The sequence below is a fragment of the Gymnoscopelus braueri genome (assembly GCF_963280865.1).
Source record: "Gymnoscopelus braueri genome assembly, chromosome: 7".
Lineage (NCBI taxonomy): Eukaryota > Metazoa > Chordata > Actinopteri > Myctophiformes > Myctophidae > Gymnoscopelus > Gymnoscopelus braueri.
Genome location: NC_137608.1, coordinates 10,222,058 through 10,241,687, shown reverse-complemented (window position 1 = coordinate 10,241,687; position 19,630 = coordinate 10,222,058). Strand labels below are relative to the sequence as shown.

At 41.9% G+C, this 19,630-nt stretch overlaps 1 protein-coding gene across 1 annotated transcript in view; it reads right to left on the bottom strand.

The window, feature by feature from the left end:
- Positions 1–5,756: 5,756 nt before the first annotated feature.
- The window catches only part of LOC308088881 (GDNF family receptor alpha-2-like), a gene marked incomplete at its 5' end in the record, with an annotated part of 253,642 nt that continues 239,768 nt past the window's right edge, over positions 5,757–19,630 (bottom strand). The window contains 1 exon segment of the mRNA XM_080433467.1: positions 5,757–6,302. Coding sequence (XP_080289593.1) covers positions 6,132–6,302 — 171 coding nt within the window. The 3' untranslated portion in view covers positions 5,757–6,131.

The following is a 19,630-nucleotide window of genomic DNA, read 5'->3' as shown; positions in this document are numbered from 1 at the left end:
ATATAGGCATATAGGGTCTATAAGCAGTGGTTCACCAAACTTTTTAGCTCAAGACCCAACGGATAAATTATTAGACGTTTGCCCGGGACCCAAACTAGTGAGAATAGCAGATCTCAACGCGTCCACGTTGAGAGCTTGTAGATCTGCTATTTTCACTACTTCTTAAAAAAAAAAAAATCTTAACTCGCGACCCATACAAATTGGTCCTTGACCCATGTCCATCTACATAGATGGATGGGTCAGTGTTGATCTGAAATCATAATTAATTTGTCACTCTCAGAGTTACAGACCCCGTAATGGCTCATCTAGACCCCTGTTATTGGACTGTCGAGTAATTGATCATCATTTCTGATTTATAATGATTGTACTGTATATGGGTGACAGTATGCACATTATGAGATTCCATTTTGCTCCGCTCCCAACAACACTGTTGTGAGACATTGCCCTAAAAAATGTGTCATAAGGTAGCTCTCCACCGCACCGACGTCAGAAGTGTTGGAAAAGCGTCTGTTGCCGAAAGTCTGTTGTTGAGTGAGCGGTGGGTACGCTGTCGCGTCGGGTCGCAAGTTGTAGGGAAGTGTCGAAAACCTGCTTTCGACCGTTTGATAGCAGCCTAGCACCATAGGGGGGCGGCAGTGGCTCAGGGGTAGAGTGGCCGGGTAGAGTGAACTGGAAACCGCAAGGTTCCCAATTCGATCCCGGGCTGGGGGGCTCCCCCAGAGTTAGTGTCAAAGTGACCTTGAGTAAGATGCTGAACCCCTAATTGCTCCCGATGAGCAGGTTGGTGCCTTGCATGGTTTCCTCCGCCATCGGTGTATGAATGTGTGTGTGAATGGGTGAATGTAATGCACAATCTATGTAAAGCGCTTTGGATAAAAGCGATATATAAATGCACCATTTACCATTTACCATAGTAGCCGTGTCTGTGTCGGCTCTCAGGAGCATTCAGCAACTTTTCCCACACCTTCCAACCGACTGATCTCACGACTTAATTTGACTACCAGTCTGTACTAATCTACCGTAAGTGGCCAGAGGTGTTATTTCTTTGTTAGGAGGGATAAAAGGCCCACAAACCACCTGTGCAAACAAGCCTGTTCTGCCCCATGCCAGGTAGGGTTATACTGACATGCTGTGGACTGTTTTCTAGGGTGTGGTTTGCAGGCGTTAACCATAAATACGGCTCTAAAAAAAGGAGTTCAAACGGGGTGCTTGGAAGGACAAGTACGGTGGGAGAAGGACAGAGAGTTAGCTCATGGTTCAGGCTATAGCTCTGGTCCAGAGCCGCTCTGCCAGGCACGGTGCTATTCCCATAGACACAAACTTCTACTACCGTGCGAGCTCTCCAACTGTAGTGAAAATAAAGAAAATGATTTAGCTACTCACCGGATCAAAGATAATGTTGAAAGACTATTCTCCTTGGTGGGGAACGTCTTTTGTGTAAAATCCACTTTTTGGGCAGAAAATAAAATATGCGGATTTTTGTCTCCGCCAGGCGGAAAGGCATGGCGAGAGAGTATGTTTTACCCTCCGTCCGTCCGTCCGTCCGTACGTGTGTGTGTCTGTGTGTCCGTGTGTCCGTGTGTGTGTCCGTCTGTGAACAGCTAATCTCCGGCACCGTTGGCCCGGTCGCTACAAAACTGTGCACACACACTCCCTGGATGCCAATTCAGAACCTCTGCCTGTTTCACATGGGCCTGTTATAGCGCCACCTGGAGGCCGATTTGTGCTCTTTATATTACTCCTACAGATTGAATCCAAACGTCATGCAAATCGGTACACAGTATCTCTATAGTCATGTGATCAACACGGATCTGTCCGATTTCCCATATTCCATCCTCATTGGCTAAGGTTGGCTTCCAAAATTTGCAGGATTGGTCCGTTTTGAACAAAATGCCTCAAATCCTGAACGCAGCTTGCGATTCCCGTGAAATTTCACAAACACATTCCCACTAGGCCAAGGAAGACATTGGCCTGTTATAGCGCCACCAGCAGGTCTAATTTAGCAAAACATTTTTTTTGGAAAAAAATGCCTCAAATCATGAATGCAGTGTCCGATTGCCGTGAACGACCTAAGAATAAATGGCACCCTTTTCACATTGGCCTATTATAGCGCCACCAGGAGGCCACAATAACGTACCTGACCTGGCGGAGACCTGTGCTCCGAGGAGCACTTTTTCTAGTTTCTATTTTTTTTTACTCAACTGTGCCCTCTACAGATCTGGTCAATATAAATGACCATCGACCAGATCTGTGGAGGACGCATTTGAGTAAAAAAATATAAAAAATCAAGCCCTCTTGGGCTTTGGGGACAGGGCAGAGAGAAAACGTTTTTCTTTTTTTTATATGCTGTTGAATAGGCTCTATGCACAGCAGCCATATTGGGAAGAAATTGGGCTTCTTCCTTACTTACTTCACAGGTTTTACCAATTATACTAATTGCAATTTTTCTGGCTTTCAGGAAGGCTGATGCCGAAACGCGTTAGCCAATAAAGAATTCTCTTATTTTGGAGTGCCGCCACTTCCACCTTTAGTGCAGGTAACTTTCTCTCTACTAATTAAGGCTCTGTTCCCATTTAGTGTAGCACAGTGGCTCTCAAACTTTTTAATTTCAAGGACCCCCATAACTCTCAGAGTTACACACCCGTAAGGGGCCATTTGGAGACCAATTTGAGACTCACCAGAGACTAGCAGAGTCTTTCCATAGAGCCAACACGCACAATATCAGCACCCTGAGCCTTCATCAGTTTCACTGGTGTCATTTCTCATATTTTACTGTAATTGTTCCGTCTCCTGTACTATGTCTAGTCTTGGATTATACTGATGTCTGTTTTTGTATTGATAGCTATATCACCACTTTTTTTAACAGCCTGCTCAGGGACTACAGATGAAAATTAGGCTTTTGGCTAACTCTGGCTCATTTACGTGGAATGTGAAAACTGACATGTTGTTTAATGTGCACTGTCCCTTATAAATAGATACATATACATAAATAAATCATTGGTAACACCTCCTGTACAAGGAAGAGGCCCAATCTCTTTCCATATGGCTGCTGTATGTGGAGCCTATTCCCACGATAAGATCCATTCTTACCAGCATCACTTTTAATGGACAGTATAATTTTCCTATAACACCCCCTGTTGGTCCCCAGACCCTAGGTTGAGAAACATTGCCATAGCATTCTCTTCATCAACTTAACAAGACAAGAAAATTGATCTTGTTAAAGCTCAACTATGCAACTTGTGTTGACGAGTTGACAACATAAACAGCGGAACTAAATCAAAATACTGCCAGAGGGATCTGTGTGTCTTTCTGCAGGGAAATACACCAGCACAATAATATTGTGGATGATACAGGGAAATGACGGCTTAAATAGTTTTATCTAGGGATGCACCGATGTGGAAATTCTTGGCCGATACCGATATTTAAATTATTATTTTCCCGATAGCCGATACCAATATTTGTTTATTTGGTTTTTGTTATTCATTCACCCTTTTGTGCCAGGAAAATTAATAAATAATTATTTAAAAAGCACAATTTTAAATCATTTCAGGCCTTTATCACATTTTTACAAATTCAGATTTATGAAACAATCTCTTTATTAATATAACCTTCTTTTACAGAAGACAGATTGCTTCACATCCTGCTAAATAGTGAACATCGGCCACTGCCATCAGTGAAAGTCAAGTTATTTACCGATACGCCGATGGCAGTCAACAAGGCTAATATCGGCTGATGCCGATGTGCGGCCGATACATCGGTGCATCTCTAGTTTTATCTATAAATAGAATGGGCTAAAAGTTACACAGTTAACCTTTAAGTTGGAAGAAGGCTGTGCCACCTACCCATAAACGATGGGTGGAGGAGGTGATGACATACCTAAAAATGTAACGTTGAAGATACATCATCCAAGGAGAAAAGCAGAAGTGTCTGGAATCCATTTCTTTCTTATTTTGAATCTGAATTTCCTCAAAGGTTGAACTGATGTTCCATGAATTATTAATCTTAATCATTGTATTTTGGCTACTGAAGAAGTTTCTATATTTTTGGGTTTTTTAATGTTCCTTTTTACCCCTGGGCAGTGAGTGTGTTGTACGTGGTTTTGTGTGTGTTGAACGTGGCTTGTGTAGATTTGTGTAATCCGGTGGGATCGTGTAGCGGGTGGGAAGGGGGTTATGTAGGATGAATGTGGTGTTATGTACCGGTACTGTCAAAGAAAGAACTTGAAGAAAAAAAATCAATATTGAAACATTGAAAGCAGCCGAAATGTGAACCAGTCAAACCACACTGGAGAGTGAACAACACAAAGGGTAAGGCTTTCCAAGCATTGTAGAGCTCCGTTTTTTAATTTCATCCCTGTATACATTCTTTGTGATCATCAAACCTTTATAGACAAATATAAACGCAGCAAACAAAGGCTTTTTCCCCCCGCCAACCCCCCCCCGCCCCACAGAGTGTGTCGCTTCCGTACCAGAGTCTTCATCATGTCAGTAATGCATCAACAACAAAGGGCCATCATAACGCAAATCGTCCATTCTAAGGTACTGTCAACAACAAAGGGCCATCATAACGCAAATCGTCCATTCAAAGTTACTGTAGAATAGCATCAAGTTCCAACGAAAAGGAAAACAGTTTAGTTTTTTTGTTTATATACATAAAGACATAAATATACAGATGATGTGAAGGTGGACATAACTGTATGGATTTTGGTGAACACCCACACGATCATCAATAACAACATTGTCAAAACGAGGACCTTTTTATTTTTTTATTCTGTCTCCTAGGTAACCTTTCACCTTTTTGCCTTTTTTTCTCCTCTGCTGAAAAAAAATCATAATAATAATAATAATAATCATATTTATATTTATATCATATTTATACTTGTTGCACCCCAAAATGAAAGAGCTGTGTTTTTTTCTTTTTTTTTAAACGGTAGATTGATTATGGTCACGGTTACTATACCAACACTTAGAACACCAAGTTAGGTCTTTACAGTTTAGAGTTTATACTAGTGTTGAAGCGACAGAATGTTATCACCCCCCAACCCCCTATCGCCCCCCACCACCCACCCATCCACCCACCCCCACACACACACACACACACACACACACACACACACACACACACACACACACACACACACACACACACACACACACGCACACGCACAGCCCGCAAAATTTGCAGTCCGTTCATCCGAGAAGAGATTAAGTGGGGGAACCAATTCAGGACGGAAACGTGTGACTGATAGAAGGAATATTTATCTCTCCTCATGTATACTAGCGAGCCACCGCCACCGCACTCACGTCCCCCACCTCCCGCCACTATCCCCCCTTTTCTCCTTCCATTCTTTTATTCTCTCTCTCTCTCTCTCTCTCTCTCTCTCTCTCTCTCTCTCTCTCTCTGCTACACCTTCCACTTGTGCCAAATCCAGTCTCCTCGACTCTCTCTCTTTCTTTTTTCCTAAAGATCCATTGGTTCCCTACAGTAATACACCTGCTTCTCTCCTTCATCGTGGCAAAAAAAAGTGCAGAAGTCTTTGAACAATGACGGTCAGGTTGTGGAGGAAGGTTGTGTTTTGTCCTTTTTCGTCTGCCAGTGAGACCCGAGGGAGAGCATCAGTTCCGGAGAGTTTTTTGGCCCTCGGATGCCTCTCGCAACACACATACACACACACACACACACACACACACACACACACACACACACACACACACACACACACACACACATACACAACCAAGGGGCTCGTGTCCTTATAAGGCCCTCAAAAAGCACCACTCAGCCCACCCCCTGCCCCCAAAAATCAATCAATACATCAAAATAAACGATAAATTCACTTGTTTGATCATTTTTGCCCGATGGTATTTTTTGTTGTATATCCACCGTCCATTTTTTTCATGTTCATCTTCCTTCCATATGAGTCGACCGCCATTCATGACAACAAAAAAAGTATTTCAGCAACAAAAAAAATCCTACGACACCACCGTACCACCGGCCTCTGAAAGAAAGAACACCTTCTTCTTCTTCTGCTTTTGGGATCAGCTTTGTGTGGGTGGATGACCTATTTTTTTCTTTAAATTCTCTCTCTCTCTCTTTCCTTCCTCCTCCTCCTGGCACTTCTTCTTCTTCTCCTACAACAAAAAGGCACGCTGCTGGGCCAGGAGCAGCGTCAGCGCCAGGCCGGGTAGCAGGGCCCAGGCGGTGGCGCGGTGCAGGCTGGCCGAGCCGTCTGCATCCTGGACGCCCGGCTGGCCCTCGGGTCTGCGCAGGACGTCGTACCCGCTGCTGGGCTCCACGATAGACTGGGGGGGAGGGGGGGCAGAGGGAGAGTAAAGGTTAGTTATGACAGTGGGTTCTCAATAGGGATGCAAATTATCGATTCATTCATTATTTGATAGTTGATAACCAACAGCATTTTTAGGACCAAAAGGAAAATTCTTGTCCGAAACCGGAAATGAGTGCAGAAACATAATTGCCTTGATGTATATAATTCACATTTCTCTCCAAAAGCCCTTGAATATGATGGAATATGATTAAGGATTACTGTGATTATGGTAAGCTCACATTTGATATCACACACACCATACCTGTAACTTTCACTAGCCCAAAAAAAAGTTTTCCAAAAACTATTAAAACTATTTTTTTATTTCCATTTTCTTTCTTTTTTATTAATTGAAAATCAATAAATTGAATCGAGTAAATTCTTAACACAATGAATCGATTATCTGAAAGTATTTAGTGCCAGCTAGGGACCCACAGAAGAGAAGAGTTGAGAATTCAGAATTCAGGTCTGTGTACACCGGGAGCATTTATTGCGTTACTGTTACAAGAGGTTCGGTCACCTATGTCGCACCTATGTCGCACCGCCAATATGACCGATTTGTCTGAGTCATAGTTTCGGGGGCTTTGTCAGAGTACCCGTTGTACCCATCTGGCTCTGTCTCTTCCATTCCCATATATGGAGATCTCTATCTGTCCGTTATGATACAGTAATGTATGACTCAGACGACCGTGTTGTCACCCTTCACTGTTCAACATCTGGGAAAAGAGAAAACTGAGAAAGAGGAGGAGAGCCTCGCTTCGCCAGACCTAACGGACATCTCCGCCCTCTGATAACGTCAAACTGTGGTGACATCTAAATTCAATATGCTGTCTGGGACCAGAACTGTGTGGAAACAATTGTGAGATTTGAACACAAATTGCATTGCAGACTTTAGGACAGTGCTTCTCAAAAGTTTTTCATGTCAAAGACCCCCAAAACTTTGAATAGCCAAAGTATAAAATATGGTTAAAGTGGTTAAAATTGATGACGCTATTAACTTTGACGCCACTTTTGGACGCCACTTTGAGAACCACTGCTTTAGGGCAGTCCTTGAACATTGGGACGGTATCCGGATTGGTTTTCTAAAGCAGTGTGGGGGCACATGGCTTTATTATACTATATTCTATATCCCCAGCATTGAGTCTAGATTCCCCCAGACGATCCGTAGGCGAACACCCAGAGAGGAGGAAGATTATCGCCACTGTCGGCCAAGAAACCCTGTGTCTCCATATTTCAACTTTTTATGTTTTTTGTCTCCCCCCCCCCCCTGTAAATTAATGCCCTACTTCACCATACAAGAGTGTCACACACAAGTAGTGAAAATAGCAGATCTACAAGTGTGTTCTTGTGACGCTTTGTGAGCTTCTGCTATTTTCTTTTTTTTGCTTAAATTTTTTTATCCCGCGATTTTTGTAACCCATTTTTTTCACCCGGTGCCAATTTCCTAAGTGATCCTGGGCGCTACACCAGCCCTACACCAGTCCTATACACCAGCACTACACCAGTCCCCCACAGTAGGGAGGCCAGGGCCGAGCTCATGCTTCCTTCATTGCATGAGAGCCAACTGACCTTCTTGTCACCTGACAGGGGGGAGTTTCCCTGGTTGGACGTAGCGCGTGGAAGGAACACGTTATTCCAACCAGTTCCCTTCCCCTCCATCAGGCGCCCCGGCTGTCATGGGGGAGGCGGTATCGCGACCAGGATTACTACATGTTTTTGTGAGGGTATTAACTACCCTAGGAGACACGGGGAGAACATGCAAACTCCACACAGAGTAGGCCCTTTCGCCAACCCCACCTAGGGTATGGGCGCTGATGACGCGGAGGAGAAGACACGCCCCCAGCGCCCACAGCGTCCCCTGCGGGAATCGAACCCAGGACCTTCTAGCTGTGAGGCGACAGCGCTACCGACTGCGCCACCGTGCCCCCAGCTTCTGCTATTTTCAATAATGTTTTTTTTTTTTTTTTAAAGCTGCACTATAACTCTTCCTCTTCTACCCCGGATTTGAACCCGGTTTCCTGCGCAAGTGTTGACATTTTTTACCATTTTTACCAACAACTCTACCATACATATTGGACAAAATGAAAATTTATTCTGTAAAAAAAAGTTACATAGTGCTGCTTTAATGCCCTACTTCACCATACAAGAGTGCCTCATAAAAGTAGATCTACAGTACCAGCTTGTGACTAACCCTCTTTTTAAAATAACAACAAAGGAAAGGTTTGGACACCCGACAGCAATGATGCATAGACACATTATATCCACTAGTGACAAAACACCCTTCTTTGTTTAAAAACAGACAAACAAACAAACAAGAAAACCGATTTTTAGGTGAAGTTATGGAGTGAACTCTACCGCTCACCGCTTGAGCAGCATTGGCAAAGCAAAATAGGAGCATTTTGTGCTGATGACCTCTTCCCAGTTTTTCTTTTTTGTTTACCTCCCCCCACATTTATTTAGGGCGTGCCAACAAGTCCTTTTCTTAAACAGTTTTTAAAATCCGTCATTACCGGCTTTATTTACCAGAAAAAAACAAACACCAGACACACTCCACTGGAGCCAGCCAGCAGTAGTAGGCTAGTAGCTGTGGTTTTCTCTTAATATTTCATACGAACATAGAACAAGAAAAAAAAGGGCTCAGCAAATAGTCACTTTATGCAAGTGTGTGGGAACTAGAGCTTGTCTGTTTGGTCTGTCTGTGTACAATAGCGGTGAAAAAAACCACAATATTTTCTGCCATAAACAACGACAGACATTTGTGCGTACGACAGACCTCGAGACAGATTCATGTACTTGTTACTTTGCCTGTTCACATTAAGACCAGAGAGTGGCTGGGAACCAATCGCTCCGGATATTACCGTTCTGTGTGCCCCCAGAGAGAGATGCAATGTTATACAGCCACACACACACACACACACACACACACACACACACACACACACACACACACACACACACACACACACACACACACACACACACACACCACAATGGCCTTATTATGATGTGCCTTTTCCATAAAATTGTTAGCGTTTTGAATGGCTTTTTCAATTTCCTTGTGATTCTTGTAACACGGCGGCGGAAACCATTTGCCTCTGAGTAACTGTATTCTCCCTCAATTTACACACAGGCACCATTTCCAGGGCCGGATGCAGCAATACGGCGGCACATCACTGCTGAACATGAGACATTACTTTTTTTTACTCTTCTCCTCCATCCTATCCTCAGTGCTCAGTACAGAGGTGGGAAAAGTACTCAAATGTTTTACTTAAGTTAAAGTATCAATACTGCAATGTAGAAGTAGGGGAGACTGGGGACAAAAGTAACATGGGGCAAAAGTAACACACTCAATAATTCTAATTAGGAACAAGCTAAAGGGATGAGACTTCTTGTGCACATACTCAGTAGGGTCCTCTCTCTGCCTATGGAAGGATAGAATGATAATTTCATCTCAGCAGAAGTTTTCAACAAAAAACTGATTTAGAGGTGTAAACGTACATTTTTGAGTGTACGGTATTTTCCTTCTGCTGTCTAAAGATAAGATGTCAGCTGATTTAAACTTAGATTAATTGTATCTCTATGTTATTGGTCACAAATTAACATCAGCAGCCTATGCTAGTATAGGTGTTTCTAGCTAGAATATGGGATTTTATCATGGTTGACCCATCGGGGGCAATTGTTACAAAGTGACCGGGGTCAATTGTAACAATTTGTTTTCAATGCAAGCAGATTTTGTGTCTGGGATTACATACTTTTATGTTAGTAAATGAACATATTTCACTAAATGTCACTACATTTCAAAGTAAAAATACATTTAAATAACAAAAATGACATACATGTGAAAAAACAAAATTGAAAAATACTGTTTTAAAATTGAATAAAAACTGTTACAACTGCCCCCGTCACGGGGGCAATTGTAACACTGTGACTCATTGCATTCAAATTAATATTTTAGTCTTGTCTTTATTAGTGAAAGCTTAAGAATGGTATTATTAATTAGGGCACATATATATGTTTCTTATAGCAAAAGATGACTAGGATATTTCAAGTAGTCTGTGAATTATGAAGGCAAATACAAAAAGTGTTACTTTCGTCCCACGTCTCCCCTACTCTGTTACAAGTAAAAGTTCGGAATTCAAAATGTATTTGTGTACACACACACACACACACACACACACACACACACACACACACACACACACACACACACACACACACACACACACACACACACACACACACTGTAAGCGAGAGAGAGAGACAGAGAGAGAGAGATAGAGCGGGAGAGAGAGAGATCTACAGAGAAGGGGGGCGGGTATGATAATTAGGAGAGGGGGAAAGGAAAGGCGTGCTGCAGAATGATACATGACCGCATGAAGAAATGGTTAAATGACAGTTGCCAAAAAAACAGAAGCAGCGTCTTGCTTGACAATGCGGCAAACATAGCCGCCACTAAAAGACAATTAATTAGCAGAGTCAGTCATGTGTGACCACAGCCTGTTGACATGAGTCCAGATCTCTGTCTGTGTGCAGACAACCTCCTTGCACACACACACACACACACACACACGCACGCACGCACACATGTACGCACGCACACACACGCACGCACGCACGTAGGCCCGCACACACACGCACACACGCACGCATGCACGCACACACCCCGTATGCAGGGTTGCCAGATCTGCTTATTATAATTTCCCCGCAAGATTTTATTTGAAAATAGCCGATGAAAATAGCCGATCACATCGTGACGCGTTGTGAGCTTGTAGATCTGCTATTTTCAAATAGCTGATGTATATGTTAAAGTGCTCATGTGACCCATTGTCGCTTCTTTTGGGCTGGTTTTCCTACACCTGGTTGCTTGTTTCTCTCACAGAATCTGGCAACACTGCCCGTATGTGTGAACACACACTCGCTGTACCAGTGGTGGAAAAAGCACTCAATTTTTTTTACTTAAGTAAAAGTATCAAAACTCTGTTACAAGTAAAAGTCCGGACTTAAAAATGCACTTGAGTAAAAAGTACAAAAGTGTTGGTGGTGTGGTGTCAAAATATACTTAAAGTACCAAAAGTAAAAGTACTCAGTATGCAGAATGTCCCATTTCAAGTTTTCAAATGTATAAATATATTTTTGAAATGGCAGATCTACAAGCTCACAATGCGTCGCGATGAGCTTGTAGATCGGCTATTTTCAAATGGCCAAAGTGTATAGGGCTGAAGTGGTGAATGTATGTTATGTAATCCTACGGAATGTCAGTCTGTCTGAAGTGCTCTTGGTTCTCTTGGTTCTCTTGGTTCTCTTGGTTCTCCTCAGTGGCTGAAGCAATTAATCTGCTCTTTCTTTGTCATGGTGAAGGAGGTTGGCATCACCAAACCAATATGTAATGGCTATGGTTGTTTTTTCCAAGCAGGAATCTCATGACATGAGGCATGGTGACGGACGGTCGCAGAATTGCACAACATATATATATATTGTTTTAAATGGAAACATCAAGCGTTATTAAATGGAGGTGCAGAATGTTCCCATCTGTTTCTTTATATTTGAGATAAACACCTCGGGATGTTCCGTGCCAACAAGCCGCTGCCTTCGCCGCCATTGTTTTGATTATTAATGTTGGGGCGTAATGCACTCCTGAGACACGGATCCTTCACGAAAGGCTGATTTCCGTGTGTGTCGGCTTTAATCCATTAAGACCGGGAAACGCATCTGTAACCACTTTAACCATTATTTTTATACTTTGGGCATTTTTGGGCAAATCTTTGAATATATATATTATTTTTTTTAAACTACATTTATATATATTCGTATACATATATTCAAAGATTTGCACATATGTTCACGATTTTTCAACTTGTAGATCTGCTATTTTAAAAAAATCTTGAAAATATGTGCAAATCTTTAAATATATATATACTTCTTTAAAGGGACAATTTTCAACTCAAATCTTTGCTCTTGGAACAACATTTTTTGAGATGGGGGTCCACGGCCAAATACATATCATTTTGGGGGTCCTTGACATGAAAGAGTTTTATTCCAGGGACCCCCCCCCCCAGAATCAAAGATTTGATTTAAAAATGTATTTTAAAAAATATTTATATTCAAAGATTTGCAAAAAATGTTAACGAATAAAAAAAAAATTGCAGATCTGCAAGCTCAGCGCGGTACTCGGTGCCGCGCTATGAGCTTGCTATGTGCTATGTATATCTGCTATTTTTGAATAGCCCAAAGTATAACATAATGGTTAAAGTGGTTACACTGTTACACAGATGCACTCCCGGTATTAATGGCTTAATCCCCACATTCACATCTCCATCACACTCCATCTCTACGCCTGTAGGAATTTAAACCGAATCTTTTATACGATAAGACGGTTTTACGCTAAACTCCACAGATGATGATGACATGTGGATGAAATATGTTCTTGTTTCTTTCCCATGCTATTGAAAGGGTGAAAAGGACAGTGGGTGGAGAAAAATAAATCACATTTTTCAATACCACCATAGAAATACTATATAAATGAGGAGTCCAGTATTCAAAATTGTACATGAGTAAAAGTATTGACATCAAAATAGACGTATACAATGTACACAAAGAGCCAAAAGTAAAAGTCCTCGTTATGCAGAATGTACCATTTCACAAGTTTTCTAAATGTATAACAATATCTTTAAAAAATAGGAGATTTACAAGCTCACAGCGTGTCGCAATGCGAGTTTTACTTTCGTCTTAATTGCACTTAAGTACAGTACTTGAGTAGATATACTTTGTTATCCACCACTGTTTTCCATGCCATTGAAAGAGTGCAAAATATGAAGAGAGGAGGGATGGGAGAGGAGGGGAATGGAGAGGAGAGGAGAGATGAAAATTAAAGGAAGGGAGAGGAGAGGGGAAGGGAAGGGAGAAGAGGGGAGAGGAGAGGGGCTTTTAATCTGGATTAGAAGTTGCTATAACGTGGCTTGGGGCCTGTTCTGTTCAGACTGCGTCTCCTCACTAGAAGGAGAAGGAGGAGAGGAGACTGCAGTGAACTCTGCTCCATAACGCTCTGTTCAGTGTCTGGAACGGAGCAGAAATACATCAGGCTGTGTGTTGGTTTGTCTTTTAATAGAATTCGGCTTCATTTTCTGATCAAATAAAAATGGGAAAATGACGATGGGGCCGTCTTGTATACTCAGTCCAGCCACCCAGGACTTAATTTCTTCTCTCTTTCCCTCTGCTTCTCTCTTTTTTTACCTCTCCCTCTCCCCCCTCTCCCCCTCTCCCTCTCTCTCTCTCTCTCTCTCTCTCTCTCTCTCTCTCTCTCTCTCTCTCTCTCTCCTTAATAGTACATTCTGGAACAGGTTGGAAATATATCACTCTTCCTGTGAGGCCCAAACACCCATTCTTTCTCTCTCTCTCTCTTTCTTTTTTTATCTACTGGCTGTTGAGTTTGATTAGTTTTCACCGTGAAATATTGTTCTGCTTTAACGGATATATTGTAAATGCGCCGCGCACCCTTCTGCCTGCCGTCTGCAAAGACTGATGATATTTTTCACCTTTTTTTTAAAGCCAGGAGACCCAGTTACACAGAGCCAGGAGGCAGGAGTTTGACACCGTAGAGCCCTTATAGCTCAAAGCTCTACTTTTTTGTATTGAGAGCAACGTCGCCAGATTTTGTGAGAGAAACAAGCCACCAGTTGTAAGCAAAAAGTTCTCTAGTTTTTTACTTGGGTAAAAGTGTCAATACTGCAATGTAGAAATACTTTGTTACATGTACTGTAAAAGTCAGAAATTCCGAATTTACTTGAGTAAAACAGTGTTGGTATCAAGATTAAAGTACCAAAGTAGAAAGTACTCAGTTTTCAAATAAAATGTATAAAAATATCTTTTGAAAATATAGCAGATCTACAAGCTCACAATGTGTCGCATCACAACGCATTGTGAGCTTGTAGATCGGCTATTTTCAAATCTACAAAGTAACTAGTAACTACATTTTTCAAATAATTGTAGTGGAGTAAAAGTATTGCCTCTGAGATGTTGTGGAGTAGAAGTAAAGTTAATTGGAAATACACCAGTAAAGTAAAAAATACCTCAAAATTGTACTTAAGTACAGTACTTGAGTAATGTACGCGATGCGTTGTGCACTTGTAGATCTTCAAAAACTCGGAAGAAAAAAAAAGGGACATTTTGAACAACAACAACAAAAATCTTGTATTGGGGGGTTCCTGGCACAACATATTTTTCAGGTGGAGTTCCGCAGACAAATACATACTGTATTAAAGGAGAATTCCGGACAAATTAAGTGTTATCTTTCATGTCTCGTTACTCACCTAGCGACGTAAAAAGTGGCGTTCTTTTTTTCCATATATTCCCCTGTCGTCATTTTTTAAACACCCTCCGTTGTTATAATGGGAGCGCGAGGGTTAGTGAAGTTCGTCTATTATAACCGATGCAATGTTATTTTTTTCTCTACTACGATTCATTGTAGAGTCTCATGATAGTCAAACATGCGCTGAAAATTCCTGCGAGCCTGCCGTTAATGGCGAACGATTTAACACTGGATGCTTGTTTCTTTCCAGAACCTGGCAACTCGTGTTGCCAGATTCTGGAAACAAGCAACCAGTGTTAAATCGTTCGCCATTAACGGCAGGCTCGCAGGAATTTTCAGCGCATGTTTGACTATCATGAGACTCTACAATGAATCGTAGTAGAGAAAAAAATAACATTGCGTCGGTTATAATAGACGAACTTCACTAACCCTCGCGCTCCCATTATAACAACGGAGGGTGTTTAAAAAATGATGACAGGGGAATATATGGAAAAAAAGAACGCCACTTTTTACGTCGCTAGGTGAGTAACGAGACATGAAAGATAACACTTAATTTGTCCGGAATTCTCCTTTAATCTGGGGGGTCCTTGACATGAAAAAAAATTATAAATTTAGGAAGCAACCCCAAATAAGCAACTACACTTTAGAAACGAGCCCAAAAAACCTCAACCCGTAACTACCAATATTTACAAGTGACACGGAAAAACAAGCCCAACATCGCTTAATACTAAGCAGACATGGCAACACTGATTGCCTCAGCTAGCCTACTGCACCGCCGCAGCCGTCGCCGCGGTCGGATGTTATCGTTAATGTCATTTTTAATGACTCTCGCAGACACACACACACACACACACACACACACACACACACACACACACACACACACACACACACACACACACACACACACAGGCGATCCATGTAGCATGCAATGTTTATGAATGCTAATTTCCCGTGGCAGAATGAATGCCTCCTCCTCCCCTCACCCATTAAGACATTACCATTCAGAGGTAATTCCTTGGAGCTTTTTCAGCCACCATTAGCTGGTCACCCTGCCCTATTGCACCCCTCCTCCTCATGGTTCTACAGTATATACTTGTATTGTACTGTCTTCTCCCATAACGCAGGGTGGGAGGGCTCTCATTGTGGTGAACAGACAGCAAATTAAAACCTTAAAAATGTTGTGAAGGGAAGAATTAATGAACAGCCATCTCAGAGAGAGAGAGAGAGAGAGAGAGAGAGAGAGAGAGAGAGAGAGAGAGAGAGAGAGAGAGAGAGAGAGAGAGAGAGAGAGAGAGAGAGAGAGAGAGATGGATGCTGGAATATCGTTGCTGTCGGGCAGAAACCTTGTATTTCCAGCATTAGTCAACTTTTTGTGGTTTTCCTTTAAATTAATGCCCTGCTTCATCATTCAAGAGTGCAGTCACTGCAGTGCAGGATTAACAGAAGGGCTTTAGGGGCACAGGGCACCAACCTTGGGGGGGGGGGGGCACCAACCGGCGGGAAGAAAGTGAGAGAAGACCGAACTATCGGCGAAAAGCGCAGACATTTGGGGGGGTCGGCACCTGATGTCAACAGGGAGTGTTGGGCGGGAGGAGTAGGACGAAGGCTGTCTGTCCTCCCGGTGGGGGCTCCTCACTGGCAGGTTAGTCAGTTGGATATAACAGCAGTGACAACACAGACTGGGAGGAATTAACTGGCATAACGACTAAATTGGGGAGGAAAAGGGTCACGATATTTATTGGCTATTCTTTAAAAATTAAAAAAGGAAAATAAAAATAAACGGTAGTTGTACTTAAGAACAATTTTGAGGTACTTTTGCTTTACTGGAGTATTTCTTTTACTTCTACTCCATTACATATCAGAAGCAAATATTGTACGTTTACTCCACTACAATTATTTTAAAACTTTTAGTTACTTTGCAGATATAAATTATTACATTATAAAACATACATTAACCACTTTTGCCCTATTTTATACCTATGCTATTTGAAAATAGACGATGCGACGTGTTGTGAGCTTGTAGATCTGCTATTTTCAAACATTTTAGTACATTTACTTTTGGTACTAGTATATTTTGATGCCAATACTTTTGTACTTTTACTCAAGTAACATTTTGAACACAGGCCTTTTACTTGTAACAGAGTATTTGTATATTGTGGTATTGCTACTGTGTGGGGAGGAATTAATCGGCATAACGACTAAATTGGGGAGAAAAAAGTGGTAAGATATTTATTGGCTACTCTAAAATAAAAAATGAAAAATAAATAATAAAGAAAGTAAAATAAAAAACAGTTTTTGGACATACAAGGTTTCCGTTTCCGAGAGCGAAGACGTATTTCTTCTGGGTAAAGGTTGGGTCGGTGTGGCAGCACCACGTCAGTATTGATGCACCGGGCTCTCCGTTCCTCCTTGTCTCGCTGCCTCGCTGTGCTTAATTTATTGTAAAAATGGTAATTAGGAAACAATAAGACATGTGATTACTCAAGCAGGAAGTTTATAATTAGAGAGGGAGAGCCGGTGGGGACATTTTGGGCGCCACCCCCCCACACACCTCCCCTCCCCTCCCCCCCCCCCTTCCCTTCACAGGCAACTATGCTTGGCAATTAAAACTTGTCAGACTTCCGTGGTCGTGTATAAATTGTCGTGCGGATGATGATGATGATGAGTTGGTTGAGACGACTGACTGACTGACTGACTGACTGACTGACTGGCCACACAATGTACATCTGACAAAGGCCACAGAGGACCACCCCCATGACAATGTACACACACAAAACAGACACACACACACACACACACACACACACACACACACACACACATGGGCGCGCGCAGGAACGCACGCGCGCACTGGAACACAATCTGTTCCAGAGATAATTGATATCTCAGGCTTGTGGACACACTTTGGTTTGTGGAGAGACAGATGGTAGGACGGAACAGAGGTGTAAAGTAACTAAGTGCATGTCCTCAAGTAAAGTAAAAGTAACTCAAAATTGTAATAGAGTATTTCCAAGTTGAAATACTCCACTACATCTTAAGAGGCAAATATTGCACTTCTACTCCAGTACAATTTGAACATTTCACTAGTTACTAGTTGCTTTATAGGGTTAGATTTTATTATCCATGCATTAACCACTTCCAAGTCCCATTTTATACTTTGTCCGTTTGAAAATAGCTGCTACAAGCTCACAGCACGTCTGAACTTGTAGATGTTTAGACATTTTGAAAACTTGAAATGAGACATATAATGTATATCTACTGTACATTGCTTTCACTTAAGTAAAAAGAATGAGTATTTCTTCCATCACTGATAATTGATAATCAGGCTTGTGGATAGACTTTGGTTGGTGGATAGACAGATGGTCGGACGGACCTAAAGGGCTGACGGACGGACGGATGGATTGATGTTGGTCGAACGGGGCGGATGGGCGGACGGGTGGAGAGATGGACAGATGTCAGCGGAGGAATAACGCGAGGTCGTGATGGGACTGCTGAAAAGTGAAAGTGTGCCGTCTGTGACCGGGTCATCTCGGCAGTCCCTCAAAAGTCGTCGTTTTTTTTCCTCCAGTTCATTTACATCTCAAATGTCACAGAGCAGAAAGGTTGGAGGGCCTTTCACTGCACTGGCTCAGTTAACCCTTTAAGACCGAGAACGCATTAGTGTCATTTTATAGATTTATTTGACTATTCAAAATATTGCAGATCTACACGCTCATATGAGCTTGTAGATCTGCTGTTTTTGGGGGAACATTTGTAGAATCCCCAGAAGCAACAATTTGAGTCGCTTTAAAAAACATATTCAAAGATTTGCACACATTTTCACGATTTTTCAAAAAGAAATGGCAGATCTACAAGCTCATAGCGTGGCACTCGGTGCCGCACTATGAGCTTGTAGATCTGCTATATCTATTTTATTGTGGAAAATCTTTTAAATCTTAAAATGACTCAGTCGCGTTCCCGGTCTTAATGGATTAATAAAACTGTCAGGCGGAAAAACCTAGTAAGTCCCCAAAACCGTTGCTTTGCTGCAAGGGAATAAGAAACAAAAAAAAGAAAAAAAGAAGGATCCAATTATTTAGTCATAAGCTTTTGTTAATACTTTCCTTTCCATTGGTTAAATATTTACAAAACTCCACAGACAGACTTTAACCACTTTTCAATCTGCATGTCATTATGATAGGTGGAGCATTTAAAAAAAAAATCTAAGTTTTTCAAAAATAGCAAAAAATATCTGCAAGCTCACAACTTTTGACCTTGTAGATATAGGCTAGTTTAGCTTATTTTGTGTTATATCATGACTCTTCTGGGGGTCCCTGGCACAACATTCAGATGGGGGGTGCGAAGCCAAATACATGTAATTTTTTGGGGGTCCTTTGCACTAAAACGTTTGAGAACTAGATGCAGTAGGGCATTAATTTATTTAAAAAAAAGAAGGAAAAACAGAAATATGGAGATACAAGGTTTCTGCCTGACAGCGATGAAAATAACCATGTTTGCTGAGCGTTCCGTGGTGCGGGTCCTGACAGTCAGTCAGAGGTGGGGGAGGGGTGGCCATTACGAAGCCTGCGCCAGTGGTGGAAAAGTAACATTTACAGTACATTTACTCAAGTACTGTACTTAAAGTACAATTTACTCCACTACAATTATATGAAAACTTTAGTTACTTTGTAGATTTTGATTATTAATACAATACATACATTAACCACTTCAGCCCTATATACATTTCGGCCATTTGAAAATAGCCGATCTACAACACAATGCGTCGCAATGCGACACGTTGTGAGCTTCTGCTATTTTATCTGCTATTATGCTATTATCTGCTATTATTCTACATTGCCGTATTGATACTTTTACTTAAGTAAGAAATGTGAGTACCTTTTCCAACACTGGAGCCCCGCGCTTTGTTTGTATATGGAGATGGAGCTACAGTGTCACCCGACATAACCATCGTGTCTCTGCCCCTCGAGTTTGACTAGGGAAATTACAAACCCTCACAAAGA